Source organism: Dinoponera quadriceps, unplaced genomic scaffold, assembly GCF_001313825.1.
Source record: "Dinoponera quadriceps isolate SergipeBrazil2010 unplaced genomic scaffold, ASM131382v1 scaffold2167, whole genome shotgun sequence".
NCBI lineage: Eukaryota > Metazoa > Arthropoda > Insecta > Hymenoptera > Formicidae > Dinoponera > Dinoponera quadriceps.
This window is the reverse complement of record NW_014556702.1, coordinates 1,855,530-1,876,408: the sequence shown is the minus strand read 5'-3', so window position 1 is coordinate 1,876,408 and position 20,879 is coordinate 1,855,530. Positions and strand designations below refer to the sequence as shown.

Genomic DNA, 20,879 nt, shown 5'->3' with positions numbered 1-20,879 from the left:
TTTGGTTTTTTTACCGCGATCGCTCTCGTCTATAACAAATGCAAACAGGTTATGTATATGTCATGTATATGTGTATGTGTGCGCATAATTATCCATATTGTTTTGACTTACTCTACTCCTTTTTACGACATCTCGCTCGCGAGTACGAACGCTTCAGCTCCGAGTAAAAGTGAACATTATATTTTTGTGTGTATTTCCGTGTATGTCGAAATATTCGCTTTGATAAATAAACTAGGAAGTTTATTTCTGGAATAGAAAATATTTATTTTAACCTTAAAATACTAACTCCTCATTCTCTATATTCGGCGCTTATGCTTCTAACTTTGTTTTGGAAAAATGTGTAGTGATTAAAAAAGAAAACTCAAAGATTTTAATGTGACATACATATTAAAAGTAATGTGACATACATTATACAAATTATTTTTTTTTTTTTTTAATATAAGACAAGTCGGAAGGTGGGGTGTAGAAGAAAAGAGAGAGGGGGATTCGCAAAAAATATTTACGTCTCGAAGACGCACGTTTGTATTCTAAGGTTAACATGAGATATCTCGTTGTGTAATTTAATTATAAATTAAACCGGACTTTAAACAACCCGATATACATTGATAATCAATTTTCCAGGAATGGTTGAGACTTTCATTCATCTTTGTCAGTATATCCATGAAAATGTATATTCATTAACTTTCTTTAGATAATGTAATTATATCCTGATAGGCACAAAATTGCTCATGGAAATAGCCACGTCGTCATCCAGGAGATGATAGAGTTCGTATGAGAAGATTACAAAGGTTTATTTCTTCATCACATTGCACATAAGGACCAGATACACTGGTACAAGTTGAAATGGAAAGCTGAAAAGAGCATAACGAGTGAACATATTCTAACATGTCGTATCATCGGCTGCCTCATTTTAAATCATGAGTTTGTGGCGGTTGATATGATCACATTATGCCAAGTGATTTCCTATACTGAAAAACCAATTTGGTTCGATCAATATCTAATTTAAATATCAATCTAAAAATAGACAATCAAACGCGTTTTAGGTGAAGGAAACAGAATTTTTGGTTATAAGAACCAAATAGTTACAGTGCAGCGTAATTGTATTGTTACGATAATATGATCCTTTTCAAAGTTTTGGTCAAGATTAAAAAATGAATATTATAATTCGTGTAAAAAGTTTATATAGATTTGTTTCCGATTTCCTTTGTGGTTTGTGTATTCAGATTTTTTTTTTCGAAACATTGTACGTATTTATTTGATAAATCCTTGAAGGATATAGGAGATAGCAAATTGCGCAGAACGTTGGTACAGATTGAACTTTCTGCAAAAGGCTAATGTCCTTAAATCAAGATGTACAGTTACACGAGTATATCCCTTTGATCATTGTCAAGGATGCTGACCGCTACATTCATCATGAAATATGTCCTGAGGAGTATTGTCTCTGGAAATATGCTACATAAAGGTGACTGTTGCGTTGTCACAGGCAATAAATCATTATTAATCTTAATATTGCCCGGTGGAAAAAGTAGGTAAATGGAAAGCAATTCTTTTCACTTTACTCCACTCCTTCGTATCAGGTAATAATTATTTCCTTAATTATTTCTTTACGGCAATACAAACTCATAAAACAATAATATTATTATATATTCAAAAACAACTTAGAAAAATTCATAATTTTCTATAATAGCTTCAAAGAAGTTGTACAGCATTTTAAAGCTATTAAAATCACATTATTATTATTTTTTGAATTTCTGTATGTAAAGAACGCTGAATTTTTATTCGCATAATTTGATTTCAGCGAAACTATTAGATTGTTTAGTCATCGAACGTTCATTATTAATTGTAAATAAAAACAAATTTAATACGATCTGTTTTTCGTTTTCATGTCGAAATAATTATTTGATAAATCAATAATTCAAGTTAAGTTTAAAAGTCTATTTTTCTTGTAAAAACTGTTCTTTTAACAAGTGTGTATCTACTTTCTGAGAAACAAGTTAGTATCTACATTATAAGTTCACAGTTATATTATTTGCTGTTCTTTCCAACAGTTTATTTTGAATAAATATATACAGTTTTAACAAAACATTGTTTTTTTTAAAACAAAACTAATTTTTTAAATCTATTTTAATTAAGGGCTACATTATCACCGTTGTTTTTATTTGACCCATTTTGCAATATCGCTATATATTTATTATAATGTATAATATTTATTTATAAATAATGTTCAAAATAATAAATATTTTACAACTTTGAGTCTAGAATCGATTGAATAATACTTTGACCAATATAATCCAAATATTTCATGTTAAAATATTGATTATTAACAAAGTTATTGTACAAAATGTAAATAGGGAGCAATAATATCACCTCCTCTTCCTCTAAATAATAATTTTTCTTCCTGACTTGCGTCGATAAATAAAAAATACCATAAGGCACTTTTTTTTATTTTGTGTGATTATAGAAAATATCTTGGCATTAAATATATCTTGTGCCTTTATCGAATAAGATAGCATCAAACACCGCAGGCGTAAATCCGCGCTTGCAATTGCACGGAGAGAAATCGTACATCCCGGTGTGTCACTGCTTTTATTTGCAACCCACCATTATTAAAGACATTCGCTTTCGCTCGTCTACAAACGTGATTTTTTGCAGCACCTATGACCTCTCTCAGTGAGAAAACAAGAGATAGAATTGACTTTCATAATATCTCGAACGTTCCGTTTCATGTTGGAGAGATGATCATTTCACTCGATAACAAGATTTATTTTTCTTTTTGTTACAGGTATTGTCATCGGAGAGAATCTCCATAATAATATCTTTTATTATTATTATTATATATAATTATTATACACTATGCACAACAATCAGGGGAGCACTTGATACTTCCTCAACAAATAGACAAGATGCTTCGTCAAAAGTTATCGAAATACAAATCTAAAAAAAAAGGTTTCAAAGCTTCTTTACTTTCAAACTGCCTCTTTCATTTTTTAGTCCTTTCAATTTTGATAATTTTGAGGTACCGAAAACGATTAGCTGGGTAAAATAGTAAATTTTCTCATCACATTTTAGAGCATCAAAAACGGAAGAAAACGCCTGAGAAAATTGTCTACTTTTCCAAGAAAGTGAAAGATTGAAGTTTTCTCTACGATTTACATTGAAACGAAATTTCTCTATAATTTCTTATTTCCGAGTTATCAAGGGTTAAAGAAGAAATGGACAATTAACTTTGATTACTCATAACTCCGTTAAAAATGATCGTATAGCAATTTAGAAAGTAGATTGTTAAAGTTGAAATTTTGCTCTATCAAATAGTATAATTGCCGGTCTTTCCTAAAGATTATATGTACATATTACAAATAGGTGAAAATATCGTAAAAATTTGCAAATTTTCCACTTTTTCATTTAAACAAAAAAAAAAACAATTGTATAGAGCAGTAATAACATTTTTATTTATACGATTTTTTAAACTTTAAGTATACTGAATCCGAAAAAAATCACCGCACAACTATAACATTTTTTTCATGATGGCCAATATAGTTTTATGGGGCACACACACAAACATATGAAAAATTGTGAAATTATTTAATTTCAGTGAAAATAAAGAAAAAATTAAAAAAAGCGTTTATAATAGACGTTAAAAATTTGTTTTCTATTATACTGGCAATACATTGAACTTGAATAAGTGTTAGCATAAACTAAAATAACTTCTTATCAAAAATAAATGTTTTGTGTTTTCCTTCTTTACTTCTTGGTAATTTGGAAATGAGAAATTGTAGAGAAATTTCGTTCGAATTTAAATCGTAAAAAACTTCAATCTTTCACATGGAAAAATAAAAAATTTTCTCAGATTTTTTCTTGCATTTTTGATATGCTAAAAAGTGACGAGAAAATTTTCCATTTTATTCAGCTGATTGTTTTCAGTATGTCAAAATTACTAAAATTAAAAGTACTAAGAAATAATAAAAGTTATTCGAAAGTAGAGACTTCAAATCTTAAAATCTTTTCTTAGATTTGAATTTAGATAACTTTTGATGAGATTGCAATTGCTTGAATTTTGCCTATTTTTTGAAAAAGTGTCAAGTGCTCTGCTAATCGTCGCGCGTAGTATATTTTAGAGAAAAATGTATTTATTATATTTTACATTCTTATGAAGGTATGCATTGTGCAACCGTGTACTTTCTATCAGATCAGTTGCGACAAGGAAGTGGGAAGTATTTTTTTGAGTTGCATAAATCGCAGATATTACCAAAATATGTCAAATTGAAAATTGAAAGTCGACGTGAAAGCGTGTAGGTTCGCGCGGTAACAACATATGTACACAATTACTTTCGCTTTTCGATGATGTGTCGCTTCCGCCTTAAAGAGATAGAATTTCTTAATTCATATTAATGACAATTCATTAATGTGGATTGTTCTAAATATAAACGACTTTTCTCTGACGTGTTCCTAATTAAATATCTTTTACTTTCTCTCTTCTTTGATTTCGAAGAAGTATCTGACGTTCCAGACACGGAGATTCGCTCTTCGTCTACTTGATTTACTTGATCGTAAATTTTTTAATAGCGGGTCTCGATATCGTTTCGTTTCGATACGGAGATTTTATTCACCTAATAAACTTGTCAGTGAACGGAACGTGTTCGTAAAACGTTGGCTGTTAATGTTTTATACGCTTTCAATTAATAATGGGCATTCGGTGACTAAGCAGTCTAATGTTTTGCTGAAATCTACTTTCGCGAACAAGAAATTCAACGTTTCCCGTGTACAGAAATGGGGACAGTAATAATTTGTCCTTAATTGCTTTAAAACTTAGGCTCCCTTGAAGCTATTGTTAATAAAAAACTAAGATTTGCAACCGAAATTTATTATAATAGTCGAATTTTATGAAACGATTACGTGACTGAGGAACTTCGTTTATTAATTTTTCGAGGTTTGATTATCTCAAATAAAACTTAATTTTGTGCGATGCACTTCGAGAAATAAACGAGATATCTCTTTGATCTTTGGCAATATTTCTCAAAAACATACACAAATAACCTTCATTATATATATATATCAATTTTGAATTATTATTTCCACAATAATTTTAGTTTTGAATGAATAACTATATCGATCGTAAAGAAAAATATAAAATGCTTACGAGAATCATTTCAGTTACTTTCAGATTTCCGATATAACCTGTATATGTTCATTAATTCGATTCATGAAGTACATGGAAAATAATTAACGCGCATACATCAAAGATATATAGGATGATTATATAGGCAAGATGTGACAATTACAGCATGCATACACGGATCTATTGCGTCGTATACGTAATGAGTAAATAAATGGCCATATATAATTCTCGTTGATGACCATTCATGATTATATAATAGTTAGAATATCGCGATATTGTATATGTATATTGCGCAGTTATGAATATTTGGCAATTCAATTAATTGAAACGTTCACGAAGTGCATAAGCATAATCTGTACTGATCCGATCCATATACTTCCTGGAAGATGTGATATCGGTGAAACGATATATGACTACGTTTAGTGACTTATGAAAAATGTAAAAGAAGAGTTACGTCGAAGTAAACAAGTGAAAGCGTCAATTATTGCACGATAAACGCGAAGTATCATTCGAGGCGAGTGTCGTGCAAGTATCCTTTTCCATCTGATCACCGATCGGATCCCAAAATTTGGAATATATCCATTATTCTAATAAGTTTGGACTTTGGCACGAAGTAGAACGTAAAATTTAAATTGCAGATATACTATAAGCAGAAGAACGCAGAGAGAAAACGGATAATAGGGAAGATACAATTTGTAACGTGAAAGAGCAACCAAGTGTGAAACCAGTTTTCGGGTTATTGGCACGTTCGCGTGCACTTCTACGTTTGCTTTGTTTCAAACCGCAGATCTACGTCGTGAGAGAGATAGCGGAAAGAAAATCATTATCGCTCTAATTGAGCGTATCTTGCAGTTTACAGACCTTTTATCATATGCGCGCGCGTCTACGTATCTACATTCATTATTAACCTGATTTCTTCCCAACCTTCCTTTCCATCCTTCGGGCGAGAGAATTGCCATTTGATTACCCGGTAACCCACATGAGATCGTCGAGCCGATAACCGCCACAGGATGCAAATTCGAGCAAAACGTTTCAAGACACGAGGAGCGTTTATACGAGTGCTACTTGGAATCAAGGCAGAAAATCTTTTTATCTAAGAGGAAGTGAGACAATAAAACTTCCACGAATCCGAGCGCTACTTGAAATCAAGGCAGAAAAACCTTTTTATCTAAGAGGAAGTGTGACAATAAAACTTCCACGAATAGAATAGAACGGGATAGGTTTTAAAGAGTTGTGTCTTTCACCTATCCAACTCGTGGATGGCAATTTTTATTAGGTCTTGCTGGACTCACGACCGGCTTTCCACTTTGTGCAACGATAACGCCCGATAGCGTTGAGCGATTGAGTGGCTTTCGAATCAGGCAACTGCATTATCACCGAAACTCTCCCGAACGGGACTTCGTGAGCGAGCGGATGAGACACGGAGAAAGTTTTCGACGTAGGTGAAGAGTCGAGCGTATAATTTCGAAGTATGGTCCGTTCGCGTGATAGGAAACGCCGAAGGGGAGAAGCGTTTTCAAAGTACTGTTCACATAACAAGACGTGTCAATTGGCTCGGTCGTAATTTCGCGCAAAGTCGGGAAGCGACATTCGACGTTTAGCATGATAGTGACAGTCACGATTTAATACAGATTGGGTGACGTGATGTCATTATGAATCTGGGTAATGCAATTTCCTTACTCAATGTGTATCGTTCGTTAGATAATCCGTGACACATGTTACGGGGAATATGGCGGTTTGCAATTCGTATGATGTTTACCCATGTTGTCATAATTATATCGTGCGCTGTCTACGACCAATCATCTCACGGCGCCGAAATTTGTTTATATAATATCCCATGCATCTTTCATTCTCATTAGGAAGCGAGAGATAATGAAACGAACTCGAACGAGGGGAATATCGCCGACGCGTTAATTTCGAGGTGCGATAATAATCGCATCTTGAGATTAAATGCTAATCGTTCTTTCGTTTATATACATCGTATCGTCACCCGTCCATCGTTGGACCATCTTTGGACTTCCGACGCGTTTGCGGAGAAAGCTCGACCTAACGTCATTTCGATGGGAAACATCGAGGGCGCGCTAAGAAAACAATTTTGCTGGAAGAGCGAATCGTTTGTTAATATAGTGCTACTAAAATACTTGTTTGGACGACAAAATGACCTGTTAAGATCAATTGTTGATTATACTAAATTTTATCGCTGTCGCAACAACGATTTGCCGTTCCAGCAAAATTGTCTTCTACGTGCGTTTCTTCCAGCGTCGCACACGATGACTTGCTACTGCACGAGGAGAGCGCGTTTGAAACACGAGGTCACGTTTGTAATTATCGAGTCGTTTAATTTCCAGGTATTTAAGTCGATTGCTCGACTTACCACGACACATAACTTATCTCTCATCGTTTAATATATCCCGTACCGATCTTCACCGTCTTTACCTGTCTTTCAATTCACGCCACTTTATTAAATTAGACCGGAAAAAACGGCACACGATGTGGAGCTTGATAAATAAATAAACACGATAACAGAATACGAATGGGCTATAAGCGAAATTATTTTACTGTGCTCCGTCTTTTCTCTCTTAAATTGAATCAGAGAAAGTGTCACTAATTGAATCAATGAAACATAATATAACCTGCCGATAATTAATGAGTGTTCACTAATTTTTAGTGGGAGCTCTTTCACTTAACTTTTTTGTCTAATATTTCACTGATTTTGGCCAGTGAAAGATTCATTACAAATCACTGTTACACGTCCCGTATTTTTCAAATACAATATAAATTTAATTAATTAAACATAATGATATATAAGAATATCCGAGCGAAATCATTGACGATACCTTAAGAATGGGATTAAGATAATAAAAGAGAAGTAATAAATAACATTTTTTTCACTTTTTCTGCAGTTAGACTTATCCGATGGAAACATTTGCTGCTATTAAAATTTTACTGATTTGCTATATTCGCTAGCTACATATCATCACTAGTGACTGTTAACTGCTTTTCCATAATAACATATTGATCACATTGATCACACTGATTACACTTTAGACAGTTGATGGAAAAAATATCAGTCGACGTGAGATCGAGTCCAGCGTGTATCGGAAACGTTACACGTAGCACGGAGCGTGTTAATGTCTTTGCATTCACGCTCTTATTGCGAATCTAATCTATTCGATTCAACGATCCGAGCAACTTTCCTCCTTTTTCCCCGCTCCGATGAAACGACGATACTCTCGGGCGATCGATGAAACTCAGATTGAAAAACCGCGGGTGTATCATTCAGATACATAGATCCAATAGCCCGTCCTCTTTTCCACGCTAGAAAGCTCCGCTCAAGCAGCAATATAGCAATTACAATGACTGGTAATCGAGGCGTCGAACGCGTTCTCTTCGTTAGCGAAACGGCACTTGCTTTCCAAGAGGCGGGAGTGACCGGCCGCGGGACCGGCTATCATTTCCATCCGCTCACGCTCGAGTAAGAGTCGATTCGGCAGCGAAAGCGAAATCGGCACGCCAGCTGGACCAACGACGAACGAGGAGGAGAAAGGTCGGGAGATGAAAGTATTTGCACGCCGGCTGAGAGATGGAACAGGGTCCAGTCGCTGGTACTGGATGGTGGACATTCGAGGGGCGCGGGGCCTTCCGACTGGAACTTTCACTTACCATTACCATTACGTTACGCCGTCTCTGACACATATTTCGCACAGGTCGTCTCGTGCACCGGGGCGTTCGAGAGACACATAATGTGCGAAGCTCAACGGAATATAATCACGCCCACAAGCCTCATGTAGAAAACGTTATCTGGTGGTCTTTGATCACCAAGCTGGGAACATGCGGGGGATCAGCTGCTGGGTACCTCTGGGTGAGGGAAGATACGTCATGGTTAGTCGTGCTCAGTGGCGAACGAAATCGAAACTGCTCGTCAGTAATCCACGGGGTGCGCGTACGGTACCGTTGCCGGCGACGTCTACGTCGGCTCGCTACACCACGCACGAATCTCGCACGGCTAGTGGCCCGACAGTGGTGCAGTGATTTATATGAGACTTAGCTGTCATCTTTTTCGCCTCGATCGCCGATACCTTCATTATCGTTATCCTCATTATCATTATCATCATCACCATCATGATCATCATCATTATCATTGCGAATTTTTAGATTATTTTTTTAGACCTTCAGATCATTATTTCCGTTCCATTGACCTTAGTCGCGTTGCGTCTCCATCAGCTGCTGATAAACGGGCACGTCTAAGTTCTCAGGGGAGAGAGAAAGAGAGAGAAAGAAAACGCTTCGATACTTACTATTCGAACTCGTCTTTATTCTTATTGCCAATTATCGCGATAAGTTGCGTTACTGCGTGTATATAAGTTGCTGCCCGAACAATCTGACGTGCGATCTCAATTAATTTACTAGCAGTTGTGTGTAACCGTGAAACCAGTCTTTTGCTGGCGATGCAGAAAGGACAATTTATATTCGAACAGAGAGAGAGAGAGAGAGAAAGAGACCCGGCGCGCTATCGATTTGTCACCGCTTTTGTCCCGCGAAACGTTCTTCAATAGCACCGAGTAAGCTGCGAACTGGTTCGCGCGTTTCGAGTTCAACTGCGGAAAATTGCACAGTAATTGCGGCGTAATTGAAGGTGTACCGTGGCAATTTGCAGCCTTAAAAGCTTGGGACGACGAGAACACGCGACACGTGGCGCGAATGTAATAAAAGCTAACTCGAATTTTTTCAACTTAATTTTCACCCATTCGTTTCTGCGATACGTGATCGTATTTCATATCCGGAGAGCCGGTTCGTCTCATTGCAGACGGATCTCGCCAATAAAGAAGCGTGCTCCACCCCTTACGCTGTTGGTACACTCTCTGTACTCGGCAAAAAGAAAGAGAGAAGGAACACGGCTCTGAGAAGCGAAAGAGAACGGGAGAGAAGGCCGTTCCTGGCAACGAATTTCGGACTCGGTATTCTCATCAGTCGTCGTCGGGGAGCGCGACTGTGCCCGCGGTTTTGGTATATCGGCTCTACGTAAATGACCGCAGTGGTGCAGTGACATGAAAATCTATATTCTCTTTAATATAAGTTTTCTCACTTTACGTCTCTTGCTTTCGCGCGCGTTGATCGATTGACGAAATCTTCCTCATGATTACTTCTTCCCGTTCACTTCTCTGTTCTTTGTCGTATTTCGGGATGCTGCTGCTTTTCGGCATATTGTTGTTCGTGTACAACGCATAGTGATTGACCCCGGACAACTAGCGTGAATCTATTTTTGATCGATACGCAAATAAAGATTCATGTTTGATAAAAGAAGAATATATAGTTATAGAAATAATTAAACAGAGTCTGGTATCATATACTAGAAAATTTTATGTTAAATTGAGCAAATTTTATATATCTCAAACGGTCCTCATAAATGTTTACGTTAATTTAACACAAAGGATATGTTGAAAAATAACACAAATATATGTCAAAAATTAGCACAAAATTAATATATTAATCGACAGTGAAGTAAAAAAGTTTGTTATTTTAACAATTACAATTATTTTAATACTTACACATGTTAAATATCGACTCGACACAAAATATTGAGATGACATAAATACAATATATTAAATTAATACACGCGGGTATGTTGAACATTTAATACACAATTTTAACAATGACCGATTTTAACACAAGTGCAAACTGTTTTTTATTGTATTCGTTGGGGAATGAATTGGAAAGAGGACTTTTTTAATTCGGTCATTTTGGAATTTTTCTAAATTTTACATTGTCTGTAGATAAGGATTTCATTTGCGGTTATTATCTGTACACCAGCGCGTTGAAATATTGGAAAGCAAAAACATGAAATCCGTATTGACAAGTGCACTTTGAAATGTTAAAGTTAAAGTTTGTATACAATTCTATTGCGTATGCATATCTGTAACGCAAAAGAATATATTCTGTCTGCATGGAGTGTTGCTTGATGTTGCGTTATTAAATAATCTTTCACAGTGAAATTATTTAATATAAGTCTTAATGTTTTCCATTAAAAGATAATACTGGTTTTTGCTGAAAAAAACTATCGAACGCGATAACTAAGTCTCGCTGATGTAGTCAGACATGTGACCGAATTACGTTCATAAATATATTATATGAAGATTATGCAACTTTTTACGTAATGATACTGACTCTGTGCATCTAACAGAGAACGAAAGTAATAGGCGACCATACTACCGTTGATCCTGACCTTCTTTCGTACAATTTCGATAAGATCTTTCTATTTATTTTATGAGATCATGTAACACCGTCGATCATTTGTAATATAACAATACCTTTCGCAAAATAACTGTAACTCGCTGTATTCATTACGGATGAAAGTTTAACGGGTAATTCATTAACAAATCAACGGTCGCTGCGATAATCGAACATGTGCGAATGATTTAACACTTCGCGCGAGTGACAAAAGTTAGCTCGCGAAGGACAGCGTCCGATGATGATACTATCACTGCCGTAATCGATGATCGCTCGCGATCTTGTCGCATTTCGAATTCATTATTTGCGAATCATCCACTTGGTTCTCGCGAGAACGAGCGTGATCGACGAATGACGTGGCAGCTGCGAAATTAGCCTATCTAATGGGGAACGAGGCGGCCAACTGCTGCACTTTCGGTTTCATTGGTACGAGCGGCGTCTCTTTTACTTTCAGGGTCGGCTTTCTTCTTCGACCCCTCTGTTTCATCACCTTCGACACTGACTTTTTCGGAGGCCTCCGGGCGCAGAAAGTTGTTTCGCACTTCTCTCCGTTGAATATCGCCGTATATCGCTAATCAGTGCTCAAAGTGCACGTCGTGCATCCTAAATAGCAGTGTATGTTCGCAGTTTTCATCGACTTTCTCATGGTCGACTTACTCATGGTAATGTTTCTGTCGAATTTTTATTACTGACGTAAGTTTCATCCAGAGTCCGTAGGTAACTCGAGGGTCTGTCTGGGATGAGAATGCCGTCACCCCTTGTTATCGTCGTATAACAACGTCGGTAGACGATGTATCCTCCTAAGCGCGTCCACCATCACGTGGCGACACCAACCACGTACATCTTACGATGTCTCGTGGTTGTAACGATGATCGCGGCTGCGGCGACATTTTTGCATATTAACAATTACAGACCCAGTAAGTTGAAACAATTATTTGATGAAAATTACAGCGCACCGGGACAAATTTAGGGGGGCTTTATATAAGTCGCATTATAAGTCGGCCGATTCCGGCGATCTCTAATTATCCTTCGTTATAAAAGACGAAACTTGAGAAAAAGATCGATTTATATAATAAGGTGGAAAGTACCTAGGTGCGAAGAAGCGATTTTAATCAATGGTTACGCGGCGGTTCATCGATCGGATAGGATGAAAGACTTCTATTGGCACCGATAATGGTCGTTGCACGGTAATGATAACCGAGAGAAGCGCGTAACTCCGTGTAATTCGTATAATATCGATACGAATGCTATTATGTGCGTACACAACATTAACTTTTCTTTCCCGAACGGTACTTTCTATACAGATTGTAACTTTCATCCTTCCCGCCTGTTGAATCGCAATTTTTCTCACCGTTTAAACCGTACATATAAGGAAACCGTACTTTCATCGTCGCGAGATTCTACGAAGGAAGTTCTTTCTTACTCCTGTCTCTTTCTCTTCAGTCCATTTCTATTTTTCTTCTTTCCAGAACAAACATTCCTCTCCTGCGATAGGCCATGTCATCACTTGGATTGGCCCATGATTTGCCGGGTGAAACTCACCTTAGAAGTCTTTCAATCGCTCAGCAAGTAAGTTAAACCACCACTCAGCTGGAACTTGGCGATTTTAGCGCGTGTTCACGATAGTAATCTGCGAGTAATTCACGAGTAATGGTTTCTCATAACTCATAACTCATATAATTCTTCAATGACTTTGAAGTATACGGTGACTGAGAATCAATGAATGATGAATTTAAAATTATTTAACACATAATCTTCGTCTTTGTGTAATAAAATTATTCTGCACACATAAAGCGCTTCTTTTGCATAATAATATATAAATGTTGAAAGCGAATAAAGATGCGAAAGTTCCTCAAGTAGGACACAAGACAACATTATGTTGCAGTTATGCAGTTATGCAGTGTTACATTGTAACGTTTATGTAACAGAAATCTTGAGAGGTGAGAAACTTAGAGGTAGACTTTCGTACAGCAGTAACATATGCATATCCCCATCGCGCGTTAACGTACATAGCACTGTTTAATGATGATTATATAAGAGATACTCCAACAAGTTTTGTTCTAGTTAATTAACCTTCAGACGTATTTGCGTTGAATTTAGAAAGCATTGCGTTACCATTTTCTCTATTTAATGTAATATGCAATATAAGAAATAGAGAAAACAGCACGGCAGATCAGTGCACGCGTCAACGACGCGTATACGCGTAAAAGAAAGCTTGCAATTATAAACTTAATTACATTATAATGATTTTATCTATGTGTCAAACAAAAATCAAAAGCGTAAAATAACATCTCAGTTTTCATTTCGCTTAGCTCTTATGTAACCTTCATTCACGTTGAGTTTCCGAAACGCTAATATTAACTTTATCCGAATACTGGATTCTGTTCGTTCACGCAGAGAGAAGCGAATACCGAGGACGACGTTTCTCTACAAATACATCGTTAAAATGAAACAGCACTTGTTTCACGTAAAGGAAGCTCAACGTATTTCGCGGCGTTTATGCGGTGTTGCGCGCCTACTAAAATGACTATATTATGGACGGTCAGTTTTTGCGATTGCAACATTGAAACGTTATTCTTAGTGTTACGTTAGCCACGTAATCATTACGAAGCACGACGTTCGGTTTCGGGCTCGTCGATGCAATAGCCGTTATGTAATCCTTAAACGTTAACCGGTGTAATGCGGAAGACTCTCATGATTGATCACACGTTAGTTTATCGAAACTAGCGTGCAAGACGAGAATCATAGCGGTTGTAGGTAGCTGCGGTAGCACCCAGTATTTAGGATCGAGTATTACTGAGAAAACCTAACTAGCATACTATGTCTTTCAGTCACTTCGATCAAGACGGATACTGTTATGCAAGAAATGCACATATCCGTTATCGAATAATATAATTCCGCCTTTTGACGTAATATTTATGCATTCCTGAATCTCGTACGAGTGATTCGATTATATGATTCATCTTCCTGAAATATATTTTCATGTAGCTGAAATTTCGCAGCTATCATTTGTTTTCTTATATTATACAGGATGCATCCCAGAATAACTGCATGCGGAGTGCAAAGATTCTTGGTATAAACTAAGCATTTTTTAAATTGCATTTTTTAAATTATTTGTATGTCGTTTAAGCATATTACTTTATTTTATTGTCGTTCTTTTAGAGTGTGTGGCATCGATAAGAAATTCTTTCGTATCAAATAAGTACTATCTGCATTTACCGCTATTTTGAATGAAACTTATTTGATACGAAAAAATTCTTTACCGATGTCGTTGAAAGAACGATTACAAATGAAGTAATATGTTTAAACGACAAACAAATAATTTATTATACGAAGTAATTCTCCATACGAAGTGTTGTTCCAACGTTTGAAAATATTTGTGATCTTTAAAAGGACTTAAAAAGGAATGGAATATTATTTAAATAACTTATTTATGCAAATAAATTCTATTCAAAATGATATTAAATTCATTCAATATAATAGTGTCAAATTCATGCTTAGCTGTGTAATAAAATCTTTAGCGAGGCAAAAGAAAAATAGCTTACACGACTTACGTGATATTTTGCGGTTCTACGTTTCTATTTCACGATCAGTATAGTACATCGATTCGACAACTTTGAATAGTTCTTATCTAAAAACCATCATTCCAATGAAATTTCAGTAAACGAAAAGTTGCTTTGTTTGGCACCAAGAATCCCCTGGTGCATTCTACATGCAGTTATTCTAGGAAGCCCTGTATAATTAAAAGGGGCTCTTTACATTTTCATTTTTGTGAAAACCGGATGAGAGATCTCTATTTAATGCGAGGAAATAAACTATTATATTCGAAATTGCGTGAGTTTCAGCATTGCGTATTATTCTTTTGCGCTGTTTTCAACAGATCATGCGGGGATTGTCCGCTGAATCAGACGGCCTGCTTGGCAAATCACTGTGTCTCCACGGATGGACAGAGACGGGGCATTCTTACAGCCAATCGTCAGATGCCAGGACCAAGTATTCAGGTATGACCTCGATATGTACCATCGATCAATAGCGCGAGCGCATAACAATTGCAGCTGGGGTTCAATAAATCGTCGCGAGACTTTTCTGATGTCGCTCATTACTTTTCATCACTCGTTTCATATTCAATTAGAACTGTTTCTCTCGCATAAACGATTCGTCGACGCTTCAAGATATTTCCTTATATGATTCTCGAAGTATTCTATATTAAGTTATACGATTTTTGCGTTTTTTGGTGTAGAATTTTATGATGTAGAATTTTACGAGTTGAATTCAATTTGATAAAATATGAAAGATTTCGTGTTCTACATTGAAAATCGAGATATTCTGAAAATAATTCTTTAATATTTTGACGATCTTAGGTATATTTTTGATAATAATTTTCGAGAGCTGTTGCATAGATTTTACATAACCGAATGTGACTCAACTCGACATGGCTTCGTCATTGAAACCCCAGCGTGCTGTTGCAATCGGCAACCTTCAACCGCAACGAAGGTTGAGCATTCTATGTAGCATCAAAATTAATCCTTGCGTGACATGTGATTGAGGAGTGTACACAATATATCCCCTCTGTAATTAATCACTCTGCTTGAATTCACGGAAACAATCTCACGCGCGTGTCTTGTTTAAACCTCGCGAACACTTTGAAGTGAAGGAAGTTATGTCAGGCCTCTGATTGATGTTCCTTGTCTGTGAAGGTTCCGAAGCTCTAGAAACGTTGATCTCGAGACTAGATATTTTATTTCACTTTGTCGAGTTAAAATAGTTAGTCTGTCGAATTATATTCTCTTAAATTTTAGCTGCATATTGATGAAAATATTATTTACACGTCTATAAAGTTAGGAAACGATTGACTATTCAGAAGCTGAGATATTCACAACTAAAGATGATACTTTTTATATATTTTTTTTTTGAGGTTAATGTCCTATTTTGTACTTTTGTATTTTTAATTTCTTCTAAACTACTTTTAAAATTTTAATGACAAACTACTGTGATAGCAAGAACTGATATAGAAACTAATATAGAGGCATTCTATAAAAAGATTTTAAAATTATCTATCATTTTGTTTTGCAAGTAGCCATAGGAAATTTATAATTTATAGTAATACTTCTGCGATGTGTGTGCATGTATATACATATTTACATATTTAAATATTTATATACCATTTTCTATAATTTATGTATCTCTAATAGCTCATAGCGTATAAATAAAGCATTAATAAGAATAATGGATAATAAATAATATCCCTGTGTAATATTGTGTGTATGTTTGTCTTAATGTTGCTTAAATTTAACATTTATTGCTTAGATAGTCAAAAAAGTAGGAAAGTATGTTTTTTTAGTAAATAATAAATTTAAATAGGGATTATCGGTGGCCCATATTGGATTTTTTTTTCAGGCTGCATAACGCATATCTCACATTATTTCTTCGCTTCGTAATAATGATTTTTGTGTGTAGCCTAATAAATATCATAAAGATATATAATAAAAATATATAAAAATGCAGTAATCGTGGATTATTAGTGGTCTACATAATATGAATGGAAAGTCTTGTGAAATGGCGCGGCACTTAACGTGTTAATATCGCCACTGAAAATCCAGTATTTTACGAACCAATTACTTTAACTGTTAATGCCTGCATTTAGCGGAAAGAGCAGCTCAGGCAGCGCTTAGTGATTATCGCTCCTGATTGTTATATACTTTTTATTTATCGAAAAGAATATGAAAGAATGCTCCAGTTGCAGACAATAATCATTGAGCGCTCACTGAGCTGCTTTGCTGAATGCAGTCTATTAGTCGCTTTCAACTATTTCTTATGCTAAATTAGATACGGCGCGCTTGATAAATATTTATCTAAGATCAGTCACTTCAAACGTCAATGATATTGACATATGTTATCAATATTATGATATTGAGTAACTTCCAACGTTTTAGCCGTCGCTCATTATTTATTAAAAAGTTATCAATAAAAATAGTTTGAAAAATATAATAATTATTAGTGCTGAAAACATTTTTGCTAATGTATGTAGGAACAGTACGTGTGTAACATTGATTTCTGGGAGAATTTATCTTACCTACACATTTATCGCGTATATAGACTTGCGAAAAAGTAAATAGCAACTTTCTAATATAGCTTCTATAGTTTACGTGTCTTCATTTATCAACAGATTCCATCGCTTCAATTTATACAACAGCGATCGATTGGGCTTACACGTGCATTAGGAATTTCCTCCACATGATCTTTTAATCCTCATAAAATATTAAAAAATTCACAATAAAGTTTCGGATGGAAGATAATTACTGGGTATACTCGCTCGCGTGTTTCTAAGATTCCAGTTGCGCTTCCCACTTGAGCGGATTAATATCTCAATGAAGGAAAAGTCGCGGGAAGATTTTCAAGAACGGCCGGCAAGTCGCGTTTTCCCTCCGACTAATTGTGAGCCGTCAGACACGCTATGCGCTTTTACAGGTCTGCGAGAACGACATCCTAGTTGTGGATGTGATCAACCGTCTTCCGGGTAAAGCCATGGCGGTACATTGGCGTGGACAAACGCAAGTGGAAATGCCGTACATGGACGGCGCGCCCTTGGTGACACAGTGTCCAATACCGAGTTACACGACTTTCCAATATAAATTTCGAGCCTCCATGCCCGGAACACATCTCTGGCACGCACACGCAGGTTCGTAATCGTTACTCATTACGTAGCTATTCGTGAATTAGTGATGGGCGATTTTTTTGATTTCGAAATTGATTTTTGAATCGGTCTTGAGTCAAAATAATTGAAATCGATCTACCAAAAAGTCGGACTGCAAGAATCGATTTCCTAAAAATCGCGTGCAATGAGCATTTAAACATATTTCTTATTTGATAAATATATCTACTAAATCTATATATAAAGTTAATTGGCCGTACTCATGTACGAAAATGATTCAACCCACACGAAATATATTTCAAGAAGAATAAAGTGGAAAATTTGATATATGATTGAAAGATAGCGCAGAGATTTTTCATCACAACGATTCAAAAAGATAAGTATGGTAAATTTTTTTTTTTACTCTCGATTGCTGCTAAACGAAAGTTGGCAAAAACGGAGGGAATATATGTTTTACCAATGTTGCACATTTTGTCGCATACGTATGCAATAACCGTAATGTGATTCGAAATCAAGCTTCTTACATAAGCTTTTTATGTATTCAATTGTCAACGTGTCGCGTCGCGTGAACGCCGATGACCCACGCAGGAATATCCGCCAACGTCGGATATTTTTGCTGTTGAGAGAAGCGCAATCGCACATTACCGGTGATCCACGCGATGCGAGTGAGAAGTTCGCTGAGATCCGACGATTTAAGATCGCTGAAGCACGGAATAACGTGTACATTCAATAAACTGTTAATTACGACGATTAATTATCACAAACTGTTAATTAAGACGTTATCAATCTATCGACAAGCTAAGTTCGTTTTAGATTTCATCGATCGAAACTTCAGAACGTAGAAGCGTGTACTTTTACTCCGAATGGGGTTTAAACCTGCCGTGGTAATGCGAATTTTGAATGTTATATATAATTTATATATTTATAGAACAAATCATTTAATGTATATATTCGATGTAATGGTATCGGTGAGCTCTGACGATCAAAGAACCCGAGATGCCGATATGCGACCTTTTATCACGAGTCTCACAGATCTTATCCAACGGATTACGCAATAACCAGCATATGTGAGACGGAAATCATTCCTCGACGGAACTTTTCAGGCGCTGACGTCAACAACGGCATTTTCGGCGCGCTTATCGTGAAGCAAGCGGACCTTCGGGAGCCCCATCGCGCTCTTTACGACATCGACGACCCTAATCACGTAGTCCTAGTGACCCAGTGGCAACACTTGCCGGAAAACTCGTTCAATCAGGGTCACATGAAACCGGCGATTCTTCTGATCAATGGAAAGGGTCGTCAGCCTAGCGGACCTACGGTACCCCTCACGACATTCACGGTCGTTCCCGGACGACGTCACAGGTTCCGCGTCGCTAACGCTGGAGGCGCCGGTGCGTGTCCCGTGACGCTGTTCGTCGACGGTCACACGCTTCTCCTGATTGCACTTGACGGACACCCCATAGAGCCGCGGCAAGTCACCTCGATAACGCTGGCCAAAGGTTAAGATCCCGTTAAATCTTTCCTTTCTCTCCCCTTTTTCCCTTCTCTCTCTCTCTCTCTCTCTGTCTGTAATAAAATCTCTCTAGACGCTAATATGACACGCACGATGTTTCTCGGGTTCTACCCAGCGTTGGCGTTAGCGTGACACCCACGTGAAAGTTAAGCACGTACATTCTCTATGAAACTGGTTTTACTTATTTAGCTTAAGTTTTTTTTTTTTTTAATATCAAAGACATAGTTGAAAAGTAGAAATTCTGCGCTGTCTCGTCGGTCGGGAGTCTCTAGTCGTAAATCTATTTCGCGTGTCATCCGGCGGCGCTTCTTCCTTCTCTCGACCGGTCGATTGCACTTTCGAATAGCGAGTCTCAAAAAAAACGTGACCTGCAACTTTTTACTTTCTTGAGGCGCGCCATCAGCCACGACGTGAGATTTATCGCAAGAAACCCGGGGGGATTTGCAGTTCTACGTGTAAAATCGATGACCGCAACGTTGACTTTTCCTAGCGCGCGCGAGATGAAACTTCATGTCCCCGTTTCCCCGCCGCCGCCACGGCGAGAATGACGTGCGGTTCTTGATATTCGTTAAAGGTGAAAGGGCGGACTTCGTGCTGAAAGCGAGCAAACGCATCGCTTCCTACTGGATGAACGTTCATACAGCGAAAGAATGTGGGACGAGCGCGATTAATGGAGCGGCGGTGCTCAACTATAAAGGCAGTTCGGAGATCCCGGCGGCGATGACGGCGGAGCCGTTCGATCAGCGGGATGTCGACGAGATGGAGACGAGCAGGTTGGCCGCGACGACGAATCCCGTGGAGAAATGCGGCAACCGCGAGAACCTGTGCGTCACCGACATGCAAAACGTACGCAAGATGCCGCGCTTCCTGGCCAAGCCCAAGATGGACGTGACTATGTATCTGCCAATTAACTACAGAATGCAGGTGACGGAATTGATAGGTGAGTAACGGTGCAAAAGGAGGGAAGAGAAAAAAAGGGGACGGAGAAGAGCAACAACGTTTCTGATGGGAGTGAAAGTTATTAATTAAGTCGCGGCCCGTCCGTAATTTACCAGCCGTTAGGTATTAATTAGCGCGAGCAGGCATGCAACGATGATTAAACGTGGAATAACAATCGTGCCGCATAAATTTCACCGGTTAGAAATCGCGTTTTCTGTAGGATTTTGTACAACATTCGAGTCCGGGTTATTGAAAATTTCCTCTGTTATGTGATAGTCCACGGATATTCCGGTTAAGAAGACGCGCGCGCGCTTTCACTGCCCTCGAAATCGCTTCTCGTGCTTCTTCTTTTGCAAATTTTCAGACGCGATTAATGTCTTCGCCGAGCGACGGGTAATTGAAGGTGCGCGCGTAACTATGAAATTTCCAAA

The 20,879-nt window shown here is 37.3% G+C and overlaps 1 protein-coding gene across 8 annotated transcripts in view; it reads left to right on the top strand.

Moving 5' to 3' along the window:
• Positions 1 to 20,879, top strand: part of LOC106747966 (laccase-4-like) — a 52,187-nt gene that overhangs the window by 28,079 nt on the left and 3,229 nt on the right. For 2 of the 8 annotated variants that reach the window (XM_014626042.1, XM_014626041.1), the window contains exons 2-6: positions 12,814 to 12,913; positions 15,225 to 15,345; positions 17,813 to 18,023; positions 19,100 to 19,495; positions 20,084 to 20,449. In XM_014626042.1, the coding sequence (XP_014481528.1) occupies positions 12,864 to 12,913; positions 15,225 to 15,345; positions 17,813 to 18,023; positions 19,100 to 19,495; positions 20,084 to 20,449 (1,144 nt within the window). In that variant the 5' untranslated portion in view covers positions 12,814 to 12,863. Of the gene's footprint in view, positions 1 to 9,029; positions 10,155 to 10,681; positions 12,262 to 12,813; positions 12,914 to 15,224; positions 15,346 to 17,812; positions 18,024 to 19,099; positions 19,496 to 20,083; positions 20,450 to 20,879 lie in introns of those variants that run through there. The other 6 variants (XM_014626039.1, XM_014626035.1, XM_014626040.1 and 3 more) reach the window with 6 other exon arrangements.